At 44.3% G+C, this 20,611-nt stretch overlaps 1 protein-coding gene across 1 annotated transcript in view; it reads right to left on the reverse strand.

Annotated features, from left to right (window-relative positions):
* The window catches only part of LOC306823547 (uncharacterized protein), a 28,978-nt gene that overhangs the window by 2,375 nt on the left and 5,992 nt on the right, over window positions 1–20,611 (reverse strand). The window contains exons 2-32 of the mRNA XM_079343139.1: window positions 18,619–20,180; window positions 17,396–17,680; window positions 17,193–17,297; window positions 16,968–17,086; window positions 16,372–16,590; window positions 16,045–16,132; window positions 15,602–15,754; window positions 14,944–15,041; window positions 14,375–14,553; window positions 14,163–14,282; window positions 13,289–13,519; window positions 12,945–13,076; window positions 11,981–12,820; window positions 11,519–11,761; window positions 11,198–11,422; window positions 10,844–11,065; window positions 10,519–10,761; window positions 10,217–10,402; window positions 9,883–10,116; window positions 9,569–9,739; window positions 9,267–9,455; window positions 8,883–9,077; window positions 8,021–8,226; window positions 7,691–7,759; window positions 7,508–7,552; window positions 6,799–6,861; window positions 5,235–5,414; window positions 1,566–1,946; window positions 907–1,029; window positions 584–700; window positions 412–492 (exon numbers count right to left, since the gene is read on the reverse strand). Of these exons, the coding sequence (XP_079199265.1) occupies window positions 412–492; window positions 584–700; window positions 907–1,029; window positions 1,566–1,946; window positions 5,235–5,414; window positions 6,799–6,861; window positions 7,508–7,552; window positions 7,691–7,759; window positions 8,021–8,226; window positions 8,883–9,077; window positions 9,267–9,455; window positions 9,569–9,739; window positions 9,883–10,116; window positions 10,217–10,402; window positions 10,519–10,761; window positions 10,844–11,065; window positions 11,198–11,422; window positions 11,519–11,761; window positions 11,981–12,820; window positions 12,945–13,076; window positions 13,289–13,519; window positions 14,163–14,282; window positions 14,375–14,553; window positions 14,944–15,041; window positions 15,602–15,754; window positions 16,045–16,132; window positions 16,372–16,590; window positions 16,968–17,086; window positions 17,193–17,297; window positions 17,396–17,680; window positions 18,619–20,180 (7,304 nt within the window). The remainder of the gene's footprint in view (window positions 1–411; window positions 493–583; window positions 701–906; window positions 1,030–1,565; window positions 1,947–5,234; window positions 5,415–6,798; window positions 6,862–7,507; window positions 7,553–7,690; window positions 7,760–8,020; window positions 8,227–8,882; window positions 9,078–9,266; window positions 9,456–9,568; window positions 9,740–9,882; window positions 10,117–10,216; window positions 10,403–10,518; window positions 10,762–10,843; window positions 11,066–11,197; window positions 11,423–11,518; window positions 11,762–11,980; window positions 12,821–12,944; window positions 13,077–13,288; window positions 13,520–14,162; window positions 14,283–14,374; window positions 14,554–14,943; window positions 15,042–15,601; window positions 15,755–16,044; window positions 16,133–16,371; window positions 16,591–16,967; window positions 17,087–17,192; window positions 17,298–17,395; window positions 17,681–18,618; window positions 20,181–20,611) is intronic.

Consider the following 20,611-nt stretch of genomic DNA (forward strand, 5'->3'; position numbering starts at 1 on the left):
AATCTGGACTAACATCAACCATATTTCAAGGTAGAGCTTGTTAGCCACTCAGTCACAGCTAACAGCTAACGGGTTAGCAGTACTATTAGCTAGCTGGAATTACTTATGTCTTTCTACTTAAATCAGGCAACTATCAAACTGTAATGTTGGCTAGAAATCTGTTAAACACTATAATGTAGTAGCTGGCCTTAAAAACCAGCTGTCAGTTATGTTGATCTAACTTACTATGGCCCGATAAAGTCCAGATTATCACTATTTTTGGCTTTAGCTGCTGTTGAACACAGCAGTGTAATATTATATAAGCATCTCCGCTTTCCACCCTACAAATAAAGTCGGAGTCAACTTGCCATCCTGTGATTGTGATTGTGGTGAATTGCAGTTTTGTCTCAATAATAGGCTGCAGGTTTGTACCTTCTCTTGGTCCATGTCAGAGTCTGCAGTTATGACGATTCTCTTCTCAACACGAGTCTCCGAAGATCCGCTTTTCACTACCTGGTAGATAGAAGAAAAATACAACTGAGAGGCCATTACCATGTAAAACCTGAAAAAAAACACACACACACTGCAAGACTGATCTGCTGACCTTTGAGATGTGGGTGGTAGTGGTGGTGACTGAGGTGCCACCGATGTTCTCTGAAGTAACGGTCTTGGAGCTAGACGTGATTGTGCCATCTTTGTCTTCTGTCCCATCGTCTGTCTCCTGAGAAAAGACCCCAAAGAAGACTAAGTAACCAGGTTTGGACCATGCAACCCGGCGGCATCAGTCAGGAAGGTGCAATGTTGCTTTATGCTCATTCTGGGGCCTCTGGAGGCCTGGTTCTCTTAAGACCCGTTTTGCTCTATATTGTAAACATCTCCTCCATGCAAACTGATCACCCGGGCTGAGCAGGCGCTGGAGGCCCCTACCTTTGAAGAGGCATAGATGAATGTCTTGGTGGGGACGACAGGGACCTCTGTGGTGGAGATGCCACTGGATAAGGAGTTGGAGACAGCTGTGATGGTGACTGTCTGGGTCTGCACCAGAGGGGGCTGTGGATGGGAGCACAGCCCCATGAGTGTCTCTTAAACCAGACACTTGGCACCTCAACGCAACCAATTACACACCATGCAGCCCAACAAAGCCTGTGTGGATTGATTCCCACTAAAACGGCCCGTTCTTCTCACCAACTGTATACAGAATCATTGTGTAGCTTCACTTCCCACCACCAGACACAACCGAAGAAACGGGGAAATGGAAATTATCAAAGAAAGAAACAAGAAAGATGATGAAAGTGATGTCCAATGTCATTTTGGGGCGGAGAAGAATGTTCTAGTGTTAGAGTGACCCGTCACCAATAGATTGAGATCTTTGCACACCCCTCTGCAGCATTCAGAATTAGATTAGATTGAATATGATGAGCTGACTGGTTAATCACACTACACTGTTTATTGAGCTGAATCAATTCAAGTTTTTAATTGTCATGGTGCTGAAAGGGAGTGAGCAGGCGGGGATTTACAGCCTTTGGATTATACAGCAGGCAAGCAGCGAAAGAGTCAGTGTCACCCTGGGGTGGTCAGGAGGCTACCTGGAAGCAGCATATGACCTGTGGACCATCGCTGAAATTGGAAGCCTGGGAACATCCAACTATCCTCCCCAGGCCCTCCATCACTTCTGGGTTTGATCCTTCTTCTTCTTCTTCTTCTTGGATCTCATCTAAACCTCTACAGCAGGGGTCGAGGGAGGGAGGCAGCTGCGCCATCTCCACTTCTACGATGGGCAGCAAGGAGGTCTCAAACACTACAACCTCCTCCTCATCACAAGACTCTTCCTCGACTGGATCACCGAGGAGGGAATCAGGCTCACTCGTGTGTCTCGCAGTAGGACTCGGTTTGCCCGCGTAGGCGCTGGTTTTGGTATGCGAAGCCTTCGTCTCTGAACCATTGCAAAGAGGACTAATGCACACACTCTAAAGAAAGACATAACTCAGTCACTGTGGGATCAAGGATTGTCTTCTTTAAATGGTCTGTAACTTATTTTCACATTAATCGAAATGCATGCGCGTTTAAAATATTCACCCAGGTACTGTATCTATTTGATCGTCGTATAACTGCACAACATGTTATATGACGATGTGCTGAACAAAACTTGATCCCTTCATAACCAGAGTATTCTTTTCCATCCTTATTTCTACATGCTTCTAAATGTGATTGCTAAAAAATAAAAGTCCCGCTACCTCATCCAGGAATATCTTTTAGATTAATATTGATCTGTTTTGTGGTTTCCTTTCAATGATGTTACGCCCGTTACTATTTCAGATGGGTAGTGAACAACTAAAAAGTGATGAAGAACCCCATGCTCCTTAAAAGGAAGAAAACGACGATAATGAGCTGTATATGGGAGGGATTTTATTCTCGCTCAGAGCTGATTGTCAAGTCGTCATGCAACCAGGAATATTTTTGCTACATACTGCCTTGCCAAAGACTTGTGCAGGACGAGGAGGTTAAGAAGTATTACAATAAAGCTGCCTCAGGTCTCCAATCACAGGAAGTACTAGACTGATACAAATGAACTGATTGTTTTTTTTTTTTCTGATTACAAGACTGCTGTGTTTAGTGCATATTGTGTTTAAAATCATGTCCAAAACATGTCATCACAGTGATCAGCTTATCCAACACAACCAATATATAAATGCACCTCAAGGTGTATGTATAAAAGCAGGCTAAAAGTGACATGGTATGACATTAAAAACCTCCGGATAAAAGTCAGTAGTTAGGTAACAGTTGAATAAAAGTCTAAGAGACAAATGCGTCAAGAATCACAAGTGTGTATAAGAGTTTGTTGACTGTCATTTTCCAGTCGTAAAAAGTCTTTGGAGAACAGCTTTGGTCGGGCAAAAAAAAAAAAAAAAAGTCTTTTGATCTGCAGTTGGAAACAGGCTGAACAAACGTCCTGCTCCGAAGAAGCCAGGAGGAAGAAAAAAAAAAGCGGGAGCAGCTTCTAAGCTGGAGCAGGAGATGGGAGATGGAAGAACGCGAAAGTGATGTTGAAGAGGAGGCGAAGGAAGGAGAGGAGGAGAAGAAGAAGAAGAGTGAGCTAGAGGCTGATGGGTACGGATGGACTAGTCCCGGTCTCCACGGGTCACACTCACACCTGTGTGGGAGCTCCGCTGGGTTCCAAACGGCCCCTCAGCTGCGCTTGGAGTAGAAGTCTAGCAGGGGGCCGCGTGGGAGACGGATGACAAACTGGGGGGAGGAGGAGGAGGAGGGGAAGAGAGATGACAGGGAGGAATTTTGAAATGTTTTCAATGACGGAAAATTACCTTAACTAGTAAAAGTAAACGCTGCATAGTAAAACTTGGATTTAAAAGGAACGGCAAAGCCATCATTTAAGCAGAAAAAGGATTTGGTTGTAATTCTTTTCGTTCAGAGCATGGAAATGTTATTGCCACATGCATGTTAACGTGCATTTGTTTTGTTCCATGTCAAAGAATTCCCTTTTAAAAAACTAACACAGAAGGTCATCCACTCAGGCAGCAGGCCTGCACGATATAGGAATAATGTACCATGATGCAATATAATGTTTCAATATTGCATGAACGTGCAGATGCTTGGTTTAGCCCCCAGTGGAGTGCTGTGAGTTGCTGCGTGTCGATGAGATCTGCTCTGGCTGGAGGCTGTTCGATAGCAACAAAGCTCTGAAGTGGAAATCTGGAATCTGAAGCTAACAGAAAACAGTGGTCGCTGTTCTTATTATCAGGAGCTTAGAGCCTCTAGCTTTAGCATCTGAGCATCCTGCTGGAGCTCATTTTTAACGAGCGCTGGTATTTAAGCCTTTAAACATTCGCAGGAATAACTCTTCTGCTCTTTATGAACGCTGCGTTTCTCACAGGAGGTCCTTTTCAAAACTCAAGCCAGGAATGAGCGGACGACAAACTCCATGTGTGTCCGCTCCACTGGGCAGACAGCATCTGACCACTGTCACATTGCGGACTGCTTACATTTGACATGGAGTATATTTTGTCCTCATTCATCTCCTCACTGCACAATCGGAGCCGTCAGCTTTGCTTTGCCCTGATGCTCGTGCGGCTCTAATGCCTCCTGACAGAGCAGTGAACTTGGAGGCAATTAATCTGAGTGTAAAAGTGTAATTGGTCCAAAGCGTTATGGAGCAGTAGAGGAAACGACTCGGCGGAAGGCAAGCTCATTGGACCTCAGTAGATCACATTTATATATGAACAGCAGCTTCTGTGAGATTGGGGTTGACTTTGATTTTTACTGAATACGTCTCCCTGAAAGCTTTTTAAAAAATGATACCTTTATACTATTTAATACCAGAATTATGTTATTGTTGCATTTATTATCAGAAAATCTGCTTACATCACTGTGAATGAGGCTTTGTCTCTTCATGAGGCGCTGAGGAAACGGCAGCCAAAAAAATGTGGCGCACAAAGAAAAGTGCAAGTGCACAGAGCAAACTGATAAGAAGCAGAACGAGTGAGTGGAGGACAGAGCAAAAGGAGGAAGAGTTCATTCTGCTCAGAGATTCATGAGAGGCTCATCTCTTCGTCATGCAGTAACACCGTGGTCGTCGGGGTCAGTCAGTCATGCACTACCAACGTGTCGAAGGGTCAGAGGCATCCAGTGCAGATAAGACGAGTGTGTGCGCTCAGAGAGGGGACCACCTGCTGTCCCCAGAAAATAGATGCCCCGCCCACATCAGGGGAAGACACAAAAGTACAGACCTCATTCTCCGGCTCAAATGGCATTCGACACACACATGCATGTTCTGTTATCCACATGCTAACACACTGAGTTAAGTCTGTACATGCACATACAATCCATCACACGAGAAGAGAGAAGTGAGAATGACGACTAGAAGAGCCTGATCCCGTCTTCAATCAATTCCTTTTGTTTGGATATGTTCAGCGTTAAAACAAATCGACTGAGGCCAAACAGAGCAGTCTTAAAAAATAATGACTAACACTTTCATGTGTGTGGAAATTTCAGGTTCTTCTATCCCATTACCAGATTCATGCACACTGCTCGCACAAGTGCACGGGGGTTTCACATCAATTACAAACATCTCTGAGAACGCAGAGCCATGAAAACGTCTAAATACAGTTTTAATCAATACAACTCAGTATTTTTTTTTTAAGTCTACATGATGGATATTTAAATGAAATACTTCTCACACTGAGAGAGGTAAAGGTTTCATCAACTTTGAAAAAAAGGACCTGATGCTGGAGGAGACTTACCCCATCTGCGCCGGTCAGAGGCTGACCGTTGATCCCCAGGGTGCGGAACGGAGAGTGCGTGGACAGGCGCTTGTCCCACTCGCTGGGCCTCTGCTCCGGGACGGCTTCCATGAAGTTCCTCTTCAGCTCGCTGATGTTGGCGTGATGCTTGAGCAGGTCCTCCTGAGGCTTCTCAAACTCCTACGCAGAGGAAAGATGTGAAGGGACGGACGGTTGAGGAGGGGGACGAGCGGGAATCAAGACCGCGCAAAAAAAGGGAGGAAAATGAAGACACAGAAGTAAGAAGAAGTGAAGGTTGGATGAACAAGGAAAGGAAAGATGGGGGATGTTCAGAGCCGGGAGAGATCAACACACGGAGAGAAAAAAAAACAGAAGAAAGAAAAAAGTCAGATGATGCTCTCTGTGTTGTTTTGCTGCAGATTAAATGAAAAAAGCAGAAGCAGGATTAATTTGTCATTCTGACGCAGCATTAATTAAGAGGGGACCTTGATCTGTGTCATCATACTGTGTGGATTCTTGATAGATTAACAGCAACTCCTTTTTAGAATTGAGAAATCAGGCCCAGCAGTATATTCATGCTGTCAAACATTTGTCAATCAATTCGAGATTCAAAGGAGACGGTGCTGTGATTTATCAAAGCTGATCCTTTCTAGGATGGCTCGGAGCTATAAACTACAGTATATTATGTTCAGAACTATATGCACAGCTTTTCTTATAGCATTAGAGGCTGGCAGTGACACACGTTGTAAACACAGGCTGCAAATCAAAGGGCAGTTGAGGTGGTGACAGCAGACAAGTCATCAAACTTGATCATCTCGCACACACACACGAACAAAAGCAACAGAAGCAGCACGGACATCTTAACAGTTAGCACCAAGTTGGTCTTTGTGAGGAACTACAAGATACAGACTGCAAATGTGCCAATGTGTTATATAAGCTATAATTTAAGACTTATTGTGGTGCAAAAGAACAACTTCATGTTAAGTGTTTATCCAAACGTCACCTCCTTCATGAACAAGAGCAAAGATGTGCCGTTACTTTGATTTTAATTTTTTTCATAGTTTGATTTCCAGATAGTCGAAACATGTCATTTGCATAACTGCTGAAAAAAAAAAAAAGTTCTTTGATGGCAGGTTAGAAAATGTGATGGATGTAGTCATAGCAAAAGCAGAGCAGGAGAATACTGATGATCTGGCTGTATATATACGTATATATGTATAAATGGACCCCCCCCCCACTGTCCTAACTGATCACAGTGCCGATCATTCAAGACAACTTTAGGATGCTATGGAGGAGACATCCTCAACAAGTTTGTGTTTCCCAATAAAGGTGAAGCTAGAAGATCATTCTATAATGGTTATTTGTAAATTCAACAGCACTCTCCTGACACAACAGCATTAGAGTCACGTTGACACACACACACTGAAAATGGTTCTACAGCCATCAATTACGCTGACGCAGAAAGAGTGAATTATGCAACATGCAAGCGTGTTATTAAAACAGCGGCCGATGTGCCAAAGAGCAAGAAAATACAGAGGCTGACGCCTCCTGAAGGGATACAAACCTCCAACATTAAAAGGCTATGTCTTATATAAATTGAGTCACCCTCAATTTTCTTAGCTCTTTTCTGTGAAAAATGAAAAGAACAAAAAAAAGAGTGTGGGTTTGTTTTCAGTTTCCCCGTGTGCTCGCAATAAAATCCCCCCCCCCCCCGCCCCCCCGAGACATGCAAGCTACAACAATACAGTACAGTGTTACTGGAAAGAGACTGCATGCAGAATACTTCTGGACTACGTGGCTGCAAAGTAGTGACAAAGCAAACAGCCTCAATCTTACAGTACATTTCTTATTTTCAGGATGAGAAAAACCAAACAAATAATGTTAGAGTGACAGAACACGTTATGCCTTTTTTTTTAGTCAGGTCTATTTATTCTATTGTCATGCATGTGAGCATTCAAGGGTTTAGAACTACAGCAAGCAATGAGGAAAAAATGAACTCCTGCTTAACTTAAATAAAAAAACATTCTTAAACAGTCTCTTCACCTTATCTGAAAAGTCATATACTGGTATTTCTTTTATTTAGACATTTGTCTACGTCTTTATATACGACTGTCTGAGCATCAAACCTGCGGTGGATTTCATTAAAGACCTAGCTGTACAGAAGCACAACATGAGAAGAGGATGGAATTAGTTTGGGATGAGAAGCTCAACATCGTAAGAATGGAGGTAGAGAGATGTCTACGGAGACGCACACCAGGCTAAAAGAGTCTGACCTTTCGCATTCGCACCGCCTCCGTGCTCACGCCGTCAGACTCGTGCTAACCCAGGGGAGGAGAGAGGGACACGAGTTAGCATTCCTCCGCCGCATCCGCTTTAACTCACACGGCTCAGCTGTTACGTCCAAACAAGTGCTGGGAGCAAGCGAACGTGTTGAGAGGCCGGTGTCTGACACTAACCTGAATGTCCCCATTGATGGTGGTTATCAGTGAAGAGTCTACTTCTCTCTGCTTTCTCCACACTGCTGGCTACAGCAGCAAGAGAGACACAGGTCATTCTCAGACACAGAGAGCAGTCTACGCTCACTACTTCAGCATCCTTTATGATACAAAGTTTTATGATGAAGGAAGTAGTTACATTTTAGATGTCTTTAATCCTTTATAGTTATCCATCAAAAGGGCAGGAGGATATCCTAAAAACATTCTCTATCCCTTTGCTTGCATCATCTGCCCTGTGAGCTATTCATGGTCTACATTTTCGCCGCAAACGTTCAAAAAGAAACTCAATACCTTGACCTCGACCACAGTCTCGATTTTTGAGGGCTCCGCAGCCTCCACGGTGACCTCCAGCTTTCTCTCCTCCAGGCGGCCGGTCCTGATGGGGGTGGAGGTCTGGGGCTGATCGAAAGGGGCCATGGGGATGCCCGCCTCTGCCAGGGCAGCCTGGGAGAAGACAGGGGCGCTGACGGGACGGGTGCCCCTTTGTGTGCTCACCACTAAAAGGGATACAGACGAAACGGAAACGTCAACTTGAGGACATAGATTTTAAATCGATGCGTCACGGAAATGGAGGGGGTGGCAAAATCTGATACACGTTTCACAATAAATCCCCCCCATAGAGCAACTTGCACATTTACACACATGAAAACACGCAAAAAGTGAAACTATGCGAACAGCCACTTTATACTTACAGTCTCAAGCCTTTGTGTTAAATGCACACACGCTGTAGGGGAATACTGTACCTGATAGGCCTGTTGCTTTTGGAAGGAGTGGACCAAAAACAAAAATAAGAGAAGAAGCGGAAAAAGGACGCAAAGGCAGACGATGTTAGGCCGCAGTGAGCTCCACAGCTCAAAGTTGTTAAACCGGTGAGAAGCTGAGATTAGGAGGATGATTCTGTTTCTTCCAAGCAGTGAAACGCAGCATGGCCGGGTGGTGAAAGGCGCTGCGTTGCCATCAGAGGACATATCCTCTCGTGCAGGACAGTCAGACTGGTAAAGCTGTTTGCAGAAGGACATACTGTACCTTGTGTTTCAACAACAGCCGTGACTGCTGACGTGCTGCAAACGTTAACGAGCGCGTCTTGAAGCAAACGAAGCAAGCGAGCTGCTCATCTGCAAACCAACGAACACGTGAAGGAAAAAAAAAATACCTGACTGCTTTTGTCCAACATCGAGTAGAACAAACCAATCATCGTGAATGTGTGTACGTGCGACAGGAGGACGTCTTTCCTCCAGGATCCGTTCCTCAAACTGCGGTCTCATCCTGGAAATAACAGTCAGCGTTTTGGTTGCAGCAGGTGGAGCTCTCATCTCTGCTGGGAACTGGACGCGCTTAGGGCCAGCGACTAAATTATATACAAAAGAAGGTATTATTTTTGAAATACAACAAATATTTGTACTCGTAAAAGTTCAAGTAAACAAGCTGCCAACCTGAATAAAAGCAGAGCTGTTCATTTATAAAGTTAATGATTCTGTTTCGTGTGAAAGCAAATCAAGTCATATATGAGTAACTGGACTAAGTCCTTTTATGGTACCTGATTTCTTAGTGGTCACGTCGAGCAGTATAAACCAATCATCCTCCACCTCTCTCACTTCCATGAGTCGTTTCTGCTGCCTCCTCTCCTCCACTATCGTAACCCTCTGCTGTGCTCTCTGTTCTTTTCCTGCCAACACTTTGGTTGGTCTGACTTCGGGAGCTATCCCGACACGTTCATCCACAGCCGCTGATGTAGAACGCACAGAAAAGTCTTCTCAGTGAGAAAAACCAAATTCACTAAAAACAGACTGACAAAAAAAAAAGTGAACTATTCCACGGATAAATCAAGCAATAGAATACCTGATGCTTTTTCTGCAACATCCAGCAGTGCAAACCAGTCATCATCCACCTGTCTCGGTTGTGGAGCTTCCATCTCCACAAACTTGACGGCATGCTTTATGTCTTTCACAAAGAGTTTGGGTTTTTGTTCAGCAGCTGCCACCACATCCGAAAAACGCTCAACCACAGCAGCTAACAGAAAAAAGGCAGGTCAAATATATATATATATTTTTAGCTATAATAGTTTAAAAAATCTGATTGTGACTACTTAACAACTTTTTTTTTATCATGTAGTGTTAGAGATGTGGCGTAATAAGATTCTTCTGTAAATGTACCTTGTGGTATGACAACAGGCTTTTCACGCTCGATGTCGAACAGAACAAACCAATCGTCTCTTCCTCCACTCTCTGAGAGCGGTGCAGCTTGGCTTGCTCTCATTTCAGACCACCGTGTCTCAACCTGTCTGCTCTCCACGCCAATTATCATCTCCTTCCATGTTGTGGTCTCTGTGGTTTTCACCTCAACCCCCGACAACTTCCTCATATCCGGAATAATCTCAACTGGAGAAACTGGCACAAAACGGATGATTCAAAGAAGCGGAACAACTTCAGTATGTCCGCCAGATGTAAACAAAGTATGACAGTGTGCAGATATATTCAGACTTTATACCTGGTGGTACTATGACTGCATCCTCCCGAAAAGCATCAAACTGCACAAACCAGTCATCGTCTCTCTGTTGCAGAGGCTGCAGTCTGATCTGCTCAAACTCAACTTGCTGCAACGTCTGCTCCGTGCTTTCCACTTTAATTTGACGTTGAACACTTGGAAACATTTGGCTTGTGGCAGCCAGAGAAGCTGTAAACAAACACAACTTACAAACTTCAGCCAAAAAGGTAAAAAAGATATTGGATAAGTACTAAGAGAAAAACGACAGTTTGTTGAATCTAAAGTTATGTGAAGAAGGAGAGTACCTGGAGGCACATATTCAGTTTGTCTAGGAATAACATCCAGAAGAAGAAACCAGTCGTCATCTCTTTCCCTGACTGCTTTGGATATTTTCTGCTCTGGAAGGGTTTGCTGGGAAAGATTCTTGTCCTCTTTCTCGAGCACAATTCCTGCAATTTCTTCCACTGCGACCGTCTCTCTGGACTCCACTGTGATTACGTCAGATGGGATGGAAAAGCTGTCTTCAGGAACATACTCTTCTGCAGTAACTAATGAATAAAGAATGGAGCTGTGAGGTGGCAAATGTATATACAGTATATATATAGCTTTTAAGGGGGAAATCATGACTACCTGGTGGCACATATTTTGTTTCTCTCATGGAAGCCTCCAGCAGCAAAAACCAGTCATCTTCCATCTGTCTCACAGCCTGTGGCAGGGATACTACTTGCTTTTCACTTTGCGGCTGTTTCACTTCTACATCTGCGGTCACAACTTCAAAGCTTTCCTCCCGCTTTTTGACGGTTTTTATTTCAACCAAAGAGACCCGTTCTTCTGGAGACACGTCAACACGCTCTACAAACGGTGAATAGGACAAGAGAGGTCAGAATCCTCACACGCTGTGGACAGGGTGATTTAAGGACGCCTGCGAAGCTCAGAATAGTTGCTTGCTTTGATAAAGCTGCGGGAGTTTTATTTCTGCAGTACCTGGTGGAACATATGATGTTTCCCTGGGAACAACATCAAGCAACACGAACCAGTCATCGTCTCTGTCTGTCACTGGCTGTGGTGGGATTACTTCAAGTTCTCTCGGTGCCTTTTCGATTATCTTTCTCTCTTCAGACAATTCGTCTCCAATCTCCTGCACAGCTGCCGTTTCCACCACCGGGACAAAACCTTCTGCGTCTAAGTCGCCTCTTCTCTTCGACGGAGCTGATCGAAGTAAAGTCAGGAGAAATACAAGCAGTGAGAAAAGTTTCCCTGCAGCACTAAAACGAGCGCGAGAGAGCAAAGCAGCACAAAGAATACCTGGTGGTACATAAGGAGTTTGTCTGGGAATAACATCCAGCAGAACAAACCAGTCATCGTCTCTTTCTACGACGGTCTGTTGGGGAGGAAGCTCTGAGGCACGCCATACTTCCTCGCCTTCCACAAAAAGCTCCGTCTTTTCCTCAAGAGTTGCAGTCTTAATTTTCTCCTCAAAGGATGTGATCTCGGTCTTTGAGGTGAGATGCTCGCCTTCGTCCACCCGAGCACGTTCCACGGCCAAAACTAATGATGAAAGTAAAGAGAATCTTTGAACCTCTGCACGAAAGTCGTACAAAACCTGACAGCAGGAGAAGCAGGACAGGCTTTAACGGCTGTGGCAGACTGCTAATTTAACACTTAATTTGTGACAGCAGAAGGGACGTGCATGTATGCTGTGGTGATGTAAAAGTATTACAGAGGGTTGCGTCAAGGTAAAGCTGTTTGCAGAAGGACATACTGTACCTTGTGTTTCGACAACAGCTGTGAATGGAGGACGGTCTAACGGTATGAACCGGACGTCTCCGTCTGTAGCCTCCCGTTCATCCTCAGCCTGCAGCTTCTCTACAACTCTCACCTCCGTCACTTCCTGTCCTCGAATCTCACGCCATGCCGCCTCTTTTTCTCGCCTCGCCTCAAACATCATGCTATCCCGATCTGATTCTTGAATAGGCTCTTTCTCTTCCACAATAGTCACTCTCTTCTTGGTCCTACGCTCCACCTTCTGGTAGGTCACTACAGAGGTGGTACCAGGGACGCCTGACATCTTGCCCTCAGCTGTTTCCTTCCATTCCTTTTCTATCCCGCGCAGCCTCTCCATCAAGTTGTCATCAAACTGTTCCTCTCCCGTGACCTCCATTTTAGTCTCCTGCTTCCCCTCGGCCTCTTCCGCCTCATACAAGCCTTTTAAAAACACCTCCTTTATCTGCTCCTCCAGTGCATCCTCCTCATTGTCTGTTCTCCTTATCAATTTCATCACCACTGCTTTTGTGACACCTTCCCCTCGCACCTCTTCCTCCATCTCTGCAAATTCCTTTCTCAACTTGTCCACCTCCTCCTTACCTAATTCTTCTTCTATTACTTCCTGAAGTTTCTCTGCCATCTCATCCACTTCCTGGAGTCGGTCCTCCAAATACCTCACTTCCTTTAGATTCCTTTCTAAACCTTCTGCCTCCGTCAGTCTGTCTACCAACACCACCATTTCCTGCAGTCTCTTAATGGTCTCCTCATTGGTCGGTTCTCGCTCTGAATCATAGATGACCTGCTCATCCTCTACCCGAAGCTCGATCTGAGCAGAGGGAGAGGCTGGGAGGAGCAAAAATGGAAAGTGAATGAACCACAAAAAAAGGCTTAACATTTCAAATCTTTGTTTCTTCGTTTCACTTTTAAGACACTTTCAGAAGTCACATTTTCACACGAAGAAACTCACATTGTTGTTGAACAAGATCAGCGGAGTGACGGCTCAGGATGTGGTCGAAGTAAACAAACCAATCATCTTGCTGTGATGCTGGCTGCTGCAGTAGTCTTTCCAATGAGCTCTTTTTTGACAAGCTGAGCTTAGCTGACAGTGTCAGAGAAACATAAGTGAACATTTTTAATTCCAGAAGAGCAAACACACACAGACCTCAAACTGAAAAAACATTGAAGCAGGGTTGAATACTCGCACATGCCTGGTTTATATTCAGGCATGGTTCATATATATTTTAAGAACTTCAGAGACTCTGGGATGAGACTGTGTGATTTTAAACTGGCTGGCATCAAAAGTGAAAATACCTGGCTGTTTCACAGAATCAAAAGGTGGGACAAATGGAAAAGGAGGATGGCGATTAAGTAGGGCAGACCACAAGTCTTCCTTTCTCCATCCCTGTTGCTCGTTCGTCAACGGCTCTGTGACTGTGGCGGTCTGAGCGCTCGCCTCAGTGTCCTGCTGGGTCACTCTGACTGTGCGAACAGACTGTCCCTCCTCCCACGACTCAATGAAAGTCTGCTCCAACTCCCCCCCGGCTGTGAAGAGATGACGAGGTGAAGCCCGTTATGTAATGTTCTCTACCGGAGGAGACGACGGCGCTGTGGGTGAGTGCTTCACAGTGCTTCAAGCGAGATCTTGTTGACCGAGTCGGATGCCAAGCGTTCAAGCCAGATTATTGCGAGTCCAAAAAAGCTGCGGTTATCACAAAGTTGAATGGGAGAAACCTCTCCTCTCGCACTAAGAAGGCATAAATCAGACTGTTCCGACGCCATCCTGTTTTAATGCCACTACAGCAGTGATGAATGGTGTGTCAGCTGGTTGAACACAAACTCTACAAGCTGCAAGCAAATGAAAGCCGTTGTGCAACACACATCAAGCAGCGACTTTAAAATTGCAAAGAAATGTGGAAGTGCAGCCTCAAGACTGGAAATGCCCATGTGTCGTTAAACATCTGTTCACAGAGACCCGTGATGAGGCCAAGGAAAGTACAAAGTGGGCCAAATTACCCACAAGTCAAGAGGAGGTGAATTAAATGTGCCACAGCTGACAAAGACATTTTTCAGGATCTGTTTTCCGGCATGAAAGCAAATGAGCGAGAACAGACGAGCGTGTTAAATGATGCGATGAGGCTGCACATAGTGGCAAAGAAGCGCTGGTGCTCCACACAGTTCCTGATACCTGCGAATTCAGAAGAAGGCCCGGGTTGGTCAGATGTCAGCATCAGTGACCAATCATCAGCCTCAGTCCTGACTGAAGCTGAGAGTTGTTGCAGAAGCTGGAGAGTTTCATCTCCAGCTGCTGGAGTGAAACAAATCACAGAAGCTTAATGAATCAGTGCTTCAAGAGATGACACGTGATGCAACGGTTCCCACATGGCTTCACACACTTACACATACTTCCATCTAGGTTACGGGACAGCCTCTTGCTTGCAGAGCGTGTGAATCGAGGGGCGGGGCGGTCGATCATGGAGCTGGCCTGGCGGGTCTGGGCCTGAGTGCGCCCGCTGTACCGGAACTTAGATCCCAAGACGAGGAAGCGACGCGACGATGGAGGCTCGACTGTAGGAACCCTGAGGGACAAAAGACAAAAAAAAAAAAGAAAAGAGATCTGGGTTTAGTCTTTAAAGTGACAAAGCAAAGCAGCAGCTCAAAAATAGATTCAACCAAGGGACATCAAAGGATTTGGCATTCCTTAAAAGTCGCCCATATTATGCAACAATGTTAGAACTCCCTTTGACCTTTATCTTAGGTATAAACAACCTTTGAGGTTTAATTCTCAGGGTCACGACCACAGGCACGTAGCTTCTCCTCTCCGGTTAAACTACCAGCGAGCCAATATAGGGCTTAAGCTGTAGAGACCAGTTAGCCAATTAACTCAGGGTAAGACAGAACCTGAGAATGACCTCTGCTGCGACGCAGAAAGTGTCATTCGCAATAAGCGAAGAACAACCTGGACTTACCGGAAGAAGGTATGGTTTTCAACGCAAACTTTCCACAGCTTCTTGGAGGCTTTGTAGTTGGGAAGTTTGAAGCCGATTGTGCTCTCATACTGCTCTTGCTGGAAAAACAACACACAAAACAGTGACAGTCAAATAAATAAAAAAAAAGAAGAAAAAAAAAGAAAGAGGTGTGACCTTGAGTTCATTACAATAATCTGCAGTGCATCCAGAGCCAGTTAGAATAAAAACACTGTAAGTAGTAAAGATAAGAGAAGTCTTATTTATTTATGCATGTTAAACTATTGAATTACTGAGCACTTCTATGTTTGGGTGAGGTAGACTTAAATTTAAATTTAAAAACTGGTTACTGAGGGTATGTTACTAGGTTCTATAATTATAAAATATATGAATGGGCTTTAAAAGGCTCGGGAAGCAGAAATTACAACAGAGTTAGAAATGACATGAAATACCTCAAAAGCATCATCATTTATCATTAGTATTGTTGTAAAATAAAGTATAAAGGACATAAATCAGAGGATTAGCTACATGAGCTAATCTCAATGTTAATGTCTAGGTGATTCATAGAAGTCAGGTTTTCACATCATTCCTAAGCCAAGATGCCAGATGGGCTAGGTGGAATTTAAGAGAAGTTGTTGGTGGTCAGATTTGTGAGATTTACCTCCGATGGTCTGATCTTGATAAAGAAGCTGCTACGTTTGTAGGAGATCTTGAGGACTTTGGGCCAGGGGAAACGGTTGATCCTCAGCTTGTCCTTGTAAACCATCAGACCACTGGAGCAAACTCCCAGAGTGATGTCGACACCATCCAGATCCTGCAGGCACAAAGCAGTCATGATGTTTCATGTCCCTCTGCATTTACAGTAAACGGTCACTGGGAGGCACACTTCCTCACAGCTTGAGGGCAGGGCTTAAAGGTCATGGAGTTTAAAACAAATATTAATCTCTCTCTCTCTTTTTTTTTTTTATCTGAAAAAAGGCTGACATTAATTTTGTAATTAAAAAATCTGGATGCAACTGGTGTAAAACAAATATGCTGCTGCAAAGACATCAAATGTAAAAGAGTAAAAGTAAGATGATATTGTGTGACAGAATTCAAACCAACCTTGGCCTGATGCAGGTCAACTCCATACATGGCGAGCTTCTTGGCATTTTCCAGAAACAACATGTCTGCTTGTGCTGGACTCATTGACCTTGAGAAGCACAGATAAGAAGGGTCTTTTCAAATATACGTTTTATTGCCAGGATTATTCAAAGGACTCCATAAAGAGACTGTGCAAACAGTTCGAAAAATGTAGAAGAATGCAGGGGTTATTCACAGTTTGGCTCTGCTCTATTCTTTTTTGATCTCATTTAATAATGCTTCAAAAATTGGTGAAAGCTCAAATGAAATAAATGACTCTTTTGCTCCTTGTCCGCCTTCGTTGATTACCTGTATGTGCGGTGCAGCTCCATCACTTTGTCCTCCAGCTCTTTGCTCTGTCCGGGAGCCAGGCTCAGTTCTTTTACGTAGTCCGTCCCGTGTATCTCCGGGTCGTACTCTCCGAGCTCCGACTGAGCGGCGTATGAACCCAGCAGGGACAGAGTGACGAAGGAACAGGGAAGGACACCGTTCATGATGTCTTTTCTCAGCTGGACACACAGAAAGTACCTGAAACAGAGGTTACAAGTTAGACAATGAAGTCGAGCTTCGCATTACGACTGACAGCAACTTTAAAAAGTCGTATTTGTGATTCAGTTCAACCACAGGTCAGCTTTGCGATTATTGACCAAGCCAAACTAAGAGAGTCTACAATAACAAGGACAGCAATTATCTGCACAAAACCAATTACACAAAATACACAAACTGAAGTGGTAGACAGCTAGCACACGTACTGTGCTATAATGCAGTCGTTAATATAACACGACAAGTGACAAAGTGTATGTGCAGGAAACTGCCAGTGATAAATGAAGACTTGTGAGTTAACATTTCAGGTGGGACAATCCAGTAGAATCACATCCCTGCGTTTTTATTGTTCTAACATTCACCTGGTGAGATCCTCGGTCAGCTGAGCAGGGTCCGGGGGGTAAAACTTCACGTTGAATGTAAACTCATAGACAGCACCTGGAACCTGTTTCCTGATCTCTTTGGCGGCTTCCAACCAATTCTGAAAAAAAAAAATCAAGGAAACAATATCATATCAAGCAGATTCTGGCCTGCATCAGGTCAAATATGTAGTGTACATAAACGTTTGTTTGTTTTTGAAAACAAACCTTGCTTGTTGAGGTTTCCCCGTAAGCGAGGCCGAAGTAATCTTTCTCCAGCAGGTTAACATGGTCACACACCTTTGTTAAAAGCTCTTGGCCCTTAGCGTGTTTCTACACAAGAAAGAGAGTGACAGGCAGATAGAAACAAGCGTATAAATACTGAGCAGGGGTGAGTTCAGTTAAATAAGTTCAATTCGGAGGTCTCTTACATCCAGCTCACACTCAAACAGAGTGTCGTCCAGTAAGGTGACTTTGCATTGCATGGTTTTCTGACGTTTGGAGCCTTTAGCCTCTTCTGCTTTCTTCTCCGTCTTTTTTTCTTTCACAGGTTTTTCTTTCTTCGCCCCCTCCTTGGCCTTCTCCTCTCCCTCGGCGTCGTCCTTCTGCTCGGCCGGCTCTTCCTCTTTTTGCTCTGTGTCGTCCTCCTTCACTTCTTCCACAGCTTCCGGCTCTTTCTCTACCGCCACTTCGTCTTTGTGCTTCTCTTGAGCTGGCTGGAGATACAACGCAAGACATTTGCAAGATATTGGAAAGCACAGACAGAAAGACTTACAAAAGAAGCAGAATAGAGTGGACAACCTCCACTGAAAACTACAACAGCTGTTTTTAAAGAGCAAATAAACTGCTGTTGATGCTGCTTCAAGAAGGCCAGATCCTTTTGTTCCAGGCTCTCAGTTCAAACCAGCAGGTTTACTCTTGCTGAGCAAGCTGTCCACATCATAAAAAATTCATTACAAAAGGAAAAAAAACATGTGTTCCTCTACTTCAGTCAAATCTGCAGCGTGGAGTTGTACTCTGGACGGCCCTGCGTCTGCAGCAGTGTTTGAGATCGTATCCTTTCTTGAACCTTCCAAACTCTTATGATTAAATGACAATGACTATGTCTTAAGATTATAAATCTCTGTGAAAACCCTACGATTAAAATAAATCCCCAATAAATAAGTTAGTTAATGTTAAGGAAGTGGTGTGTGTGTGTGTGTGTGTGTGTGTGTGTGTGTGTGTGTGGGGGGGGGGGGGGTCTTCTACAGAACTGAGAGTGACTATTTCTTGGCTTGGAGTGGAGACTTCCTGAAATCTTGTTATCACTTTGGCAACTAGCCGGGACTTTGGTAACCCCCCTGCACCCGCGGAACCTTTTGTTGGCCTTGCAAATGAGATTTTGGCCGGATAAACAGACAACATGTTAACAACATGTAAGGTGTTAATGCGTGGGATTTACGGACGCTGAGGTAGGATTTTGATGTCTTAGGAAAAAGTCCAGCTCACTGTTTCTCCTGGTTTTAAGCTCATCTTATTGGCTGCTGACTTAAGCCTTCGATACCCAGATATGAGTGCAGTATCAACCTCCTCGCCTACCTTTCAGGAGCAAAACAAAAAACCCCAAATGTAGAATGGAAACCATTAGTGACTTTCATTTCAGCATGGCACTCACCTGTGTCTCGGCACTGCTGACTGAGTGCTGATCTGGAGCTTGTTCAGCTTCTGGCTCAGTTTTAAGTTCAGGCTCTGGAGCAGCAATCGGTGCTTTCACCTGCTCCTCACTTTGACCTTTTCCCTCCTTTTTCCCCTTGTTCTTCCCTTTCTCTTTTTTCTTCCCTTTTTCCTCCTCTTTCTTTTGTTTTTTCTCTGTCTTTTCCTCTTCTTTTTCCTCCTCTTTTTTCTTCACTTCTTCCTTCACCTTTTCTTCGTCCTTCTTCGTAGACTCCTCCTTTTTCTTCTCCTCTTTCACCTTCTCCTCCTCCTTCTTCTTCGCCTTTTCTTCCTCCTTTTTTTTTGCCTTTTCTGCCTCTTTTGCTTTTTCTTCTTCTTTCTTCTTGGCTTTCTCGGCCTCTCGTGCCTTTTCCTCCTCTTTCTTCTTTGCTTTCTCTTCTTCCCTCTTCTTGTGCCTCTCTTCTTCCTCTGCTTTCCTCTTTGCTTTTTCCTCCTCCTTCTTCTTTATCTTCTCCTCCTTTTCTTTCCTCTTTGCAACTTTCTTGTCAGTGTTTTCTCCCTCTTTACTCTCTTTCTTTTCTGCTTCAGCCTTCTTGTCTTTTACATCGGTGGGCTCCTTTTCTTCTTCTTTTGTCTCCGACTTGTCCTCTTTTTCTACACTCTGTTGTGCTTTTTCATCCTCTTTTTTCTCTTCTTTTTTCAACTTTTCATCCTCTTTTTTCTCTTCTTTTTTCAACTTTTCATCCTCTTTAGTCTCTTCTTTTTTCACCTTTTCATCATCCTTTTTCTCTTCTTTTTTCACTTTTTCATCATCCTTTTTCTCTTCTTTTTTCACTTTTTCATCCTCTTTTTTCTCTTCTTTCTTCACCTTTTCATCATCCTTTTTCTCTTCTTTCTTCACCTTTTCATCATCCTTTTTTGCCTCCTCCTGTTTTATTTTCTCTTCTTTTTTCTCTACTTTCTTTTTGGCTTCTTTCTTTTTCTTTTTACTGCCCTTCTTCTCAACTTTTTCTTCCTCTTTCTTTTTCTCCTCTTTTTTCTCTACACTTCCTTCTTCTTTCTTTTTCACTTCTTTTGCCTCTGGTTTCTCTTCTGGTTTCTCCTCTGGTTTCTCCTCTGGTTTCTCCTCTTCTGCCTTAGCCTCCTCTTCTTCACTTTTCACTTCTCCCTCCTTCTCCTCTACTGTCTTGTCAGCTTTTTCCTCTTTGTCTGCCTTTTCCTCCCTGGCTTTCTCTGCCTCAAACCCCTCTCCCTCAGAGCACTGCGAGCGGCGCTTGAGGAAAGAGGAGAAGAGGCGAGACAGACCTTTGCCAGCCGAGGTCCGGGTACGAGGCTTCAGCTGCTCCTCCTCAGGGGAGGTAGCTACATCAGCAGTCCCAGGCTCGGAGCTCTGCTCCTGGGCCTTCTTGCTTGAAGACTCTCCTTCTGGGTCAGACGCTGCCGCCTCTGGTTTCTGCTTGTTCTCTGGTTCAGGTTCTGCCTCTGGCTCTGCGCCACTGGCCTTCTGCTTGCCCTCAGTGTCTGCCTCGCTCACCGCACTCGCCTCTGTTGTCATGGTAGCCACTGGGAAGGAGAAGAGAAGGGAGTCAGAGATGGAGAAAGGTCACAGCGCTGTGTAGTGAGACGGTGCACAGCGTGGGTAAACTAGATCAGGAGCCAAGAAGAGCATGACGGAAACATTTCCCTTCCCTTTGCCGTGAATGACAAACACACGTCTACGAGGACACAACTGTTTAGCTCATCAGTAGACGGATCATTTTCAGCGCTGTGGCAAACAAGACACCGCTATTTAAATCAAAATGTTTGTCCTTTTTTTTGTTGTTCAGGAACAATACTAGTTTCCGACATGTCAGACAGCTTTTTTTTTTCTGCGTCACAAAGTGTAATTTATTTATTTATTGAACTCAGACATACATTAACATTGGAGCGCTGACATTAAAACCATGCACACGTTTCAGATGCACTGCTCTTAATGTTTATAGTTTGATCATTTA

Source organism: Symphodus melops (genome assembly GCF_947650265.1).
Source record: "Symphodus melops genome assembly, chromosome: 5".
Lineage (NCBI taxonomy): Eukaryota > Metazoa > Chordata > Actinopteri > Labriformes > Labridae > Symphodus > Symphodus melops.